The 10,291-nt window shown below is 40.9% G+C and overlaps 1 protein-coding gene across 3 annotated transcripts in view; it reads right to left on the reverse strand.

Annotated features, from left to right (window-relative positions):
* Nucleotides 1-8,937, reverse strand: part of LOC122404621 (MAGUK p55 subfamily member 2) — a 28,219-nt gene extending 19,282 nt beyond the window's left edge. For 2 of the 3 annotated variants that reach the window (XM_043408751.1, XM_043408750.1), the window contains exons 1-2: nucleotides 8,577-8,937; nucleotides 2,135-2,250 (exon numbers count right to left, since the gene is read on the reverse strand). In XM_043408751.1, coding sequence (XP_043264686.1) covers nucleotides 2,135-2,250; nucleotides 8,577-8,682 — 222 coding nt within the window. In that variant the 5' untranslated portion in view covers nucleotides 8,683-8,937. The remainder of the gene's footprint in view (nucleotides 1-2,134; nucleotides 2,251-8,576) is intronic. The other variant, XM_043408753.1, reaches the window with a different exon arrangement.
* Between the last annotated feature and the right edge of the window lie 1,354 nt (nucleotides 8,938-10,291).

Below are 10,291 nucleotides of genomic sequence, written 5' to 3' on the forward strand. Positions count from 1 at the left end.
GTGTACCTTCGATGGTCGCTTATGATAAATTAATTGATGAGAAGGATGTTCAATAGAGAAATTCCAATTGCAGTGAAAAAAATAATTCTAATTCTTCTAAATTATAGTAAAATTAAATCGAATAGAAATAGGAAAATATTATTGAAGAGAATTTAAAAATATGAAACGAATAATTAAGATATGTATTAACGTTTCTGGAATTATTTATAAACGAACGAAAATCGTCAACGAAACTTAATAATAAGGCTCGATGGATTTCACGGAAAAATAGAAAATTGAAAACGAACTCAAATGGAAATATCAGAAGCCTAAACTTGCGAGGGACATATTCACCCTAATCCTAATCTCTGAAACAATCATATGTGAACCTTCGATGGTCGCTTATAATGAATTAATTGATGACAAGGATGTTCAACATTTGAAAAATAATTTTATTTCTTCTAAATTTTAAGTATAGTAAAATTAAATCGAATAGAAATAAGAAAATATGATCGAAGGGAATTTAAAAATATGAAACGAACAGTTATGTATTAACGTTTCTGGAATTATTTATAAACGAACGAAGATCGTCAACAAAACTTAATAATAACGCTCGATGGGTTTCACGGTGGTGTTTCCAGGCCAAGGAAAGAATTTATTTTGGAAAGTGAGGAAACAATGTATTTTTAGTCGAGGCGGGTAGAAAATATAGAAAGCGAGGAGCGCATTTCCTAAAAATGAAATAATAAACGCGCGTTTCGTAACAATTTTAAAGTAGCCTCTTCATCGACAAATTATTTTCACGAAAGCGTAACTCTGTTTTATTCGTCCTACTCTATATTCTATATCTGATAGCAATTATTTGTACGCAGACATAAATATGAAATAATCGACAGCAGTAAGTCGTTTGATAGTTCTTCGTTGATAAATGGTGTTATTACAAAGCCGATAGTGCTAGTATCGCACCCAAAAAAATATAAAATAGAATTAGAATAGTTCTTTATTTAACGTTCCCTATGATCTGAGTTGTCATTGTCTTTAACCCCTTAACGTTCATATTTTTCGGGTTGACCAACAATGATCAGTTTTCTTTATTGGATTTGTTTCTAAAAATACGGTTTTTGTTAATGTTGTATCTAACGTATAATTTGAATGAAAACAAATATTATCATCCCCTAAACCGTTGGATTAAACAAATATTGTTTTCAAAGCAGTCAGACTCGGGCATGAACGTTAAGGGGTTAAAACACTAGATTTAACAAAATTATATTTACACATTCTCACGAATTTTTTTATAATTTCGTCTCACCAATGTTGTGAAGATTGCAAACGAAATAAATTAAATACGCTTCGCTTATTCGAGAAGCTTATGACCCTCCATTATATAAAAAATTCAAATCCACTGGTGCCAAAAAATATTAATACTGATCCCATCAAAAATCAAATTTCTACATTATTTTGAGATTGAATCCTCAAGGAGGTCCCTTGGGTAGTAAAGGACGAAACGTAAACTTAAATATAATTTTGTCTAATTAATTTAGACCAGAGAGTCGAGGAGAAATTGGGGGTTGGTTTTCAAGTTGCAATTGGAGCTCGAGTATCTCAGTATACCTTTCATTATACAAAAAATTCAAATCCACTGGTGCCAAAAAATATTAATACTGATCCCATCAAAAATCAAATTTCTACATTATTTTGAGATTGAATCCTCAAGGAGGTCCCTTGGGTAGTAAAGGACGAAACGTAAACTTAAATATAATTTTGTCTAATTAATTTAGACCAGAGAGTCGAGGAGAAATTGGGGGTTGGTTTTCAAGTTGCAATTGGAGCTCGAGTATCTCAGTATACCTTTCATTATACAAAAAATTCAAATCCACTGGTGCCAAAAAATATTAATACTGATCCCATCAAAAATTAAATTTCTACATTATTTTGAGATTGCATCCTCAGAGAGGTCCCTTGGTTAATAAAGGACGAAACGTAAATTTAAAGAACAACTAAAATATAATTTTGTCTAATTAATTTAGACGAGAAAGTCGAGGAGAAATTGGGGGTTGGTTTTCAAGTTGCAATTGGAGCTCGAGTATCTCGGTATCCGTTTGAAGGTTAATGTAGAAGGTGATGCAGTTTTGGAAGAGTTTTGCGGTCGACTCACCTTCACCAAAGACGTGACGACCGGGCTGTCCAGGAGGCCCTTGAGGAAAAGCAGGTCCGTGTCGTCGGCCACCTTGCCCAGTTCCTCCAGGTTGTCGCGTACGTGCATGAAGGCGGCTGGAACAGCGACCAGGCACTTTTCCATAACACTGTGCGACTATACGCGACGACGAGGGGCAACGACACTACCGGTTCGAAGCGTCGGGACGAGGGCGTAAAAGAGGGAACGACCGGCTAGGGGAGGCCGGGTGTGGCCATCTTCCCTTGCGGATCAATATTCGGCTAGCTACAGGTGGCTGAAGCGGAGCACGCGGACCTTTCGGTGGAAAAAATCGAACGACAGCGCGTCGGTAAAGATCAAACGTCGAGCAATATTCTCGGAATCGAGGCTTCGAACGTACACGACACGCAATTTTTTCCGGGTAACTTGCTTCTTTCGCAAAATATCTCTCTTTCGATCGACGCGTTCTCAAAATTCTCTATTCATCTATGAGTCGTTTTAAAAAATTAGTACAGTTGCAGAATATGCAGTTACAGAGTGCAATCGCATCGGATCGGATTAAGAGCTACTTCGATCGCGTAGAAATAGTTAAAATTAGTAACTCTTACTCCAGATGCACGTTTCTGCGGTTTCTGGTGTTCCTCAAGGCTCGCGATCCTTTCCTATTTACTCGGTTTGTTAACGATATCGTAAATGAGATCAAAGGAGGCTCGACAACAGGAGTTCAAAATAATAATTTCGTAGTTCGATTATAGACTTGTTAGGTTCCATATTCTACAAAACGATCGAGTAAAAATTCTTTCCATAAAGTGACTTTGCAATAATAATAATCAGAATCAATGGGTGGATAATCTATTGAATTGTTAGCGATTAGTAGAAATTGTATATTTGTGCCCAAGACGTTCACTGTCTTCATGTGGGGCGGCTATACTCTGTCTTTCTTATTCCCCTGTCGTTGCTCAAAGAGATTATTATCTTTTCAGGAGTCTGCAGAACGTTTTAAGAGGGGAAGAATTTCGAAACGAAAATACAGTAGGGAATGTAGCTTCTCAATATTTTCGTTCGAAACTAGCACTATTTTATAAGGACTTACGCGAGATTACTATATCCACGCATTTATAAATGAAGCCTTTAGCAAAACAAATAGTTCACTGTTAGCCAACAAACATTAGCCGTTATTAAAAAACAGTTAAATAAAAAAAACAATTGAGTCTAAAGGCTGATGCAGAGCAAGCTCAAGGACAAAGAAATTATCGCGGTGCTAACGATGGGCTGCTTAGAGACGTTCCTAACTAGCAGAACTAATTAGAGCTACTCACAATATTAACTTCGTTGCACTACTCGATCTCCTTCGACCTCGTGACATTCTCTCCCCCCGATCAGAATATGCATAATATAGAGAAAGAACCTTGGAAACATTTAATTCGCGCGTGATTTTGTACGGGGACTTTCGATGTTTGATTTTCGGAGCTTCGAGTGCTCGCGATGAACGTCTCGACGCTGGAATATAGGACGATAAGCGACGTCGTCGACGAACGGTCTGCATGATAAATGCGTTACGAAGTTATCGAGTGCATAGAACTGCATAGAGGACTGTACCGATCGCGTATCGTCTGTCCGGAACACCTCGACCTATTTCTCGCTCGTTTAAAGCCGAAGTAAAAGTACTTGAACTAACTGTACTTAGGGAAACCTAACCCTCTATCGCATCTGCTAACTCGTACAGATAGATGGAATTAATAATCGAGCGGATCCTGATTTTCCTTTCTCCTTCGACTTCGAAATCGTAGCTTAAATCTTAAAAAAATTTGCCTCCGCGAAATCGAGTATTAGAACGTTTTGTTATTCCGCCGCAAGTTATTGCATTTGCTTTAGATAATGTTTGGATCCGCGTAAACACACGCGGAATAATTTTCCTCGAGAGACTTGCTCGCGAGCGAATAAATATTTCTTTTGATCGTGTTTACTTAGACTCTGCAGAGTACATAATGCAGCACTGCAGATCCGAGTACTTTAGACCTTTCCTTTACATTTCTCTCAAGTATTTCGTACACAGATTCACATTTGACGTTAAAAGCTACGAAGTATTTGAAACGAGATACCGTAGAATTTTTGTTGGGTCTATTGTCTAAATAAATAGATTTTATCGATCGATATCCAACGGAGCAAAGAAATATTCGATCTTCTGCGTCCAAAATGTGTCTGCTCACTTTCACGGAACCGATCGCGCGCGAAACTTGCATCCACACGCTCGAATTGATCAAGGATCGAACGAACGACGCGACTCCGTACACAGTCTTCGATGAAGATCGAAATAAAAAGTATTTCCCAGCCGAAATTCGCTCTTTACCGTTCTCCATGTGGTAGATCTTGGTCCCGTTCATGGCGTCGATGCTGTCCAGCAACCGACGGTCCTCCAGCTTCTCCTTTCTCCCGAAAAAGACCATCTTTGCGTCCTATTTCGCAGCACAATAATCCAGAACTTCCCCTTTCGTCGAAACGACTCGTCACTCGATTATCTTTCACTAAAAATTCACATCATCGTCGAGAAACTTTGTCCTGTTCGCCTTCTCTCGAGTCTCCATCTAGACACTTTCGCTATATTTCTCAAATATTGATAAAACTCGAGGACTCGTCTGTCTCCGGTCATCTCGATCTTCTTCGTCGCGATCACAGTGTCTGGACAATTTCTTTTCGATATCTGAAATCACCAGGCTGCCGTTTTGGGCCCGTTTCTAGTCGCAGCGAACAGCTCGGCACGATTTTCTTTCGGGATCGTGCGCAGTCTGTTCCGCGACGGCGCGCCGCGGTGAATGGAAACGGTCTGTTACACCTGCTGGGGCCTCCGGGCCCCTCGACTCGGCCAGGGGACTGAAAGCGACACCCCGTGGAGGTGACGGGACAACAGAGACGCGTCAGGCTCGGGCGTCGCGCTCGCAGCCACCTTTTTTTTCTTTCTTTCTAACGCGATAGCCGAGCGAGCTTACTTCGTCAAACTTCTCCCCGTTGTTCTACGCTTTCTCATCATTTGTGTTTTCAACCCGGTGCACGTTTATTTTCACCAGTCGGATCAGAAGTTCAAACACCTGTTGGATTTCTGCCATCGCGTCGGACTCGGGGCGAAATTTCACTCGAATAATAGACCGTGGACGCAACCAACGATTAAATTAATCGCTGGAAACCAATTTTCTTATTTATATCTCCTGTTCGATATTTTTTGTACGGAAAATTCGAGTGTTGTGACCTCTTCAGGAATTAATTCTTTGAATCAAATTTTCTTGTTTATCTTAATTACTTTTTCGAAGTAAATACATCGTCGATGTGTCGTGACCTTTTCATTAATTCTTTGAAACAAATTTTCTTGTTTATCGTCTCTACTCGAGATTGTTTTGAATTCGTAATAAATTACTTTTTCGAAGTAAATACATTGTACAGGACATTGGACATTGTTTCTCGAGTAATTTAAACTGACTGAATTTAAAACAGGAACGAGTGATCGAAGAAAAGGAAAATTGAAATTAATATTGCGATGGTTAGAGTTAGCCCTGTTGCAACGAATTTATTCGCGATCTCAGTTGTTTGGAGCACCTTTCGATACGTGACACAGGTGCTGGAGTGCCTGACTAGGTTAGAAGATGACACAGTGGTATTCCACAGTTAGTTTGATACGGCAGTTAACGTGTCATCTCGAGCACGGAGAAAGCGTTTCTTTCGCCACGGAAGCTTCCAAGTTTAACGCTCTCGTTTCTTTCGAGTCACTTGTGGTTTCGCGACTGTTAGGTTTTCAGAGTCACGGGCATAACGCACAAGTGGACGATCATTAGCTTTCACTATTTGACTATCGACGATTCATCCACTGACCATTTGACGATGGAATTTTGATGAATATCTCGTTAGGTATCTATCAATTTTCACCTAACAGTTCGATAGCTACTGATCCCTCGGTGGGTAGATTGTAAAATTGCACCGCCATTTTGGTACCTTCAGTTTCGACTCGCCTATCGCGTCACACCGTCCATATTTCGATAATAATCGGTCCAACAGCGTGAGACCATCGTTTGGAGTTCTCGAAGTCGAAGTATCGTTGAGTTTTATGCCACGATTTAACTCAGAAACGTTTACATCCGACTTCAAAGAGTCTTCCTTCTCAGACGTTTTAACACTTTATTTGGCAAAGCACGTTCGCGAAATCTGCTTCGTTGTTTTCTTAAAGTTTGACGAGACGAGAGAAAAAATTCTTCGTGAACGCGTGCAGTCGTCGAGTAACGATTTAGAACTGACGTTGTGGGAGATTTGAAGTCGGTGAACGAGAGAGATTAAAGAGAGAGGAGAGCTATTCTTATTTTTTCCAGACGATACAGAGGGGGAGAGAAATGCTCGGGAATTTCGTAGCTTTCGACGAAGGGTTTAGGAAACGAAACAGCTGGTATTTGCAAGGGCGGGGAGGTGGTCTGGAGGGAAAGAAGAAAAATACGAGGCAGTCGCGAAGACTCGGCGTCGGGACGCCCCGGACGTCAACTGTAAAGCGGCGTTTCTTTCAACGGAAACTACATCTATTTTGGAAATCTTCAAAATAGAATTCTAAGAGAAATATGTTTTCAAGTTCGACTGAAAGTTTGAGTAAATCGGAGAGGCGTTTGAAAATATGGAAAATTCTTGTAACAAGTGCAGTTCGAGTTCAATTGAATTCTTTTAAACCTTGTCGAAATCATTATCGATTTGTTTTTTAGTTTCGATTTAGGAACCGGCGTTTAATAATTTATTTAACGATCGACAGGCATTGATCGTTCATCGCGTCGGTTCGATAAAGTGGATCGTTTATTTTGTGCCGTACCAGAAACATACACGGCCTCGGGACGTTAAAACGATTATAAAATCGCTATCCTTCAACGATCATACGTTTTCGAAGACCCAAAACTGCTTTCTATCACAAAGGTCATAAAATTTGGACGTAAACCAGCTGCTCCGTGACGAGGGGCCGGAGAACGAGGAAAAAACGGACGAAAGAAAACAGAATAATGAACTGAAATTAATGGAAACATATGGTATTTATTATCTGCTAACCAGCTAAAGGGTGGACAAATTTAAAGATCATCTCTGGGGAGAAATTCGGTCGAAGAAGTATCAAAATAATTACTGTCGGATCGTAAAAATGAGGAATGAAAATCTAATAATTATTCGCCAGGAGTTGGAATTCTCCGAGAAGAAAGACGATGGGAATCTCGTAATTCTTTAAATGAATTCTTCGCGACACGAGTCTGATATTAATTTTTATTCAAGGTTGACAGATGTATAGTTTTTGTTATGAGCTTATCGATCGTCCGAGTTTCACTTTGGCGAACACGTGCGTTCATATCGATCCTCTTTTTATTGTAACTTTCCTACGCCTTTCCATGGGAAAGTCGGTTAAAATTAAACTAAAAGTTCGATGGAAATTGTCTATATTTGGAAACATTCGTGTATTTATATATTCGTCAATATCAAAGTTTTACGTTGTTAAAAACTAAAAAAGAGAATAGAATTTTAATTAATTCAAAGTTTGAAAAAATTTTGTTTAGAATCGAATGTTAATACATCTTATTATTTTATACGAGCAAACTTTTTAGAATACAATTATTTATTTAGCCTCGTTCGATGGTAATCCCATTCCACGTCTTTTGTTGTCGCTCGTGTCTTAACCGCGACGCGAAAACCGTAGCGTAAGCCAGCATATAAGGTGCTTCTCCAGAAATCACGTTAAAATTAACAAGATCACAGTTACCTCGCGCCACTGCAGTTACAATCGACAGAAAGTGAAGAATAAAATTTCCCCAGAAAGCGGATAGATCGCTACGATCAACGATAAACTTCATCAAACCCAATCAAAGTCAACAAAGAGAATTTCCAAACGATGTTTTGGATGGATTGGATCCTCAAACACGATAAAACACGATGCAAGATCACTGTCGTACTTTCTAACAATCGTTACTTCGAATGACAATGAAATATTCCCGTCTACGTTTTTAAAATAAGAATAAAATTTATACGACACACACCGAATTGGAAGTGGCACAGCAAATATCTCCAATATTTTTTTTCCCGTTGCATCGTGTTCGAAAAGGATCGCGAGTGGCGTGATAAACGTTCTCGGAAAAGCACCGTCGCTGTCAAATAAACTTTCATTTTTTTTTAGCTTTGTTTACCATAACGGCGACTACGTGCTTCTATTTACATCGACCGAAAAACTCGCTGAGAAATATCCCCGGCCATCCGCGGGAGACCGATCCGTGAGAATGAAGCGAAACGCCACGGAAAGGAAGCCCAAACAAACCGCCCACCGAACCGATTCGGAAAACCAGGTCGACCAACTTGAGCAACGTAGCCTCCCGCGATAACCGCGTTAAGAATTCAGAGAAAAATAGTCAAAGAAATTCGCGGGACAAAACATTTCACGAAAACTCACCGGAAGTTGAGTTCAGATGAGGCAGTTCCTTTCGCGGGACGATCGAGGGTAGCCCGGAGCATCCGCAGATGTCCTCGATCTCCATCAACGACTTGGTCTTCTTCATCCTCGAGGCAATAGTAATCGTCAGGTGACACCGATCATCGCGAGAGTCGCGAGTTTCCTATCGCGACGCGTCCAACTTCCGGTACCTCGATCGACGACAGTCCCATGCCTGGCGCTCGATGAGCTTGCACGTGTTTAGCCCGGCGTGCGGTGTCAATCGATCCGACGCCGAATCAAAATGGCACTGGAGGATCTCGGGGATCTATTCATAGATCATCCGGTGGCGGTTCGCGATTCGCGACGCCGCGAACGAACGAGGAAGACCGCAACGGGACCTATAAGCCCGCGCGCGGTTCGCTTGGGGTACTTATAGCCCCGTCCGCGCGGGGGTGGGTTTTTCCACCCTCTCTCTCTCTCTCTCTCTCTCTTTCCGCCTAGCGATTTAGCGACTCGTGGCAACGAGTGCCGCGTGCGTTCCGATCGATCGATAGCGAGCGCCCACGAAAGGGCAGAAAATAATTCTCGATTCCGAGCGCGGAACTGGGACGCCGGGGATCGACTTCGCCCCCAGGAAATTATTGCCCAGTCGCGTCTTTCTTTCGTCGAAACTGCTGCCAAAAACTCCACGGATGTATAAATAAATTATTTGTTTGCCTCGTGACGGGAGGGTTCCAAGGGCACCCAACAAGAATCTTGCTTTATTTTGTGACTTCTTTCAGTAGTCGTTGGTCGGGTTATATCTCGAAAATATGTTTAATAATACAGTACTGCCCGTTTTTTCGGTGCCCCAGTACAGATATATTGTTTTTTAACGAAATTGTATATTTTTAGTTGTTCGAATCGCTCCCCCAGGTCATTGTGCGCAGAAAATCATTGGGGCACCATGTTCGGAAAATCAATATTTCGCGAGTTATGGCTTGCAACGCATAGTACGACACCTCGTAGCTTCCAGACCTCTTTGTTGTGGAGCTACCTCGAAGAGAAAGTAGACTCGCGATCATCTGTTCCAGCAGAAGACCCAACCCAAACACTAATTACACTCTTCTAACATAAACGAACATCAAGGAGCGTTCCAACATCTTTTGCAAGCAAACGACTTGGAGAAAGTGTGAAATATCTCGCGAAATATCGATTTTTTCAACACGATGCCTCAATGATTTTCTGCGCTGAATGACCTGGACGATCGATTCGAGCAAATAAAAATATGCAATTCCGTTAAAAAAAAAATGGACGCTATTGTATCGTTGAAATTTTTTCTCTACGGGGTTTTTTCAATCTGTAAGTAACCCGCCCCAATCGCATGATTCACTCTGTGCACTTTCGTCGAAGAGGTGGTTATGTTTGTGTATACCACCGTCTTCGGGGTGCGTTTTAAAGCTCGCAGGACAGAGGTAGAGCGAAAGTTGTGCTGTTTCACGCGTCGCAAAGGGGAAAAGGCGACCGAAGGGCGATAAGGGAATGTTTTACGAGACACGATACTACTTTCGGGTATTTGCACGGTATAAAATGGCTGACAACCTATTGTTTTTGCTTCTTATGTTCTTACATTGCCTTTCGTTTCGTGAAAATTCATTATTAAAACTCATACAAACAAAGTCGATCGCCAGATTGTTGTACAGAAACTAAATATATATGTCTCTATTAAAGTGACCATTTGTGAAAATTGTGGG

This window comes from Colletes gigas, unplaced genomic scaffold (assembly GCF_013123115.1).
Source record: "Colletes gigas isolate AHSC1104 unplaced genomic scaffold, ASM1312311v1 Colletes_gigas_Sc00003, whole genome shotgun sequence".
Lineage (NCBI taxonomy): Eukaryota > Metazoa > Arthropoda > Insecta > Hymenoptera > Colletidae > Colletes > Colletes gigas.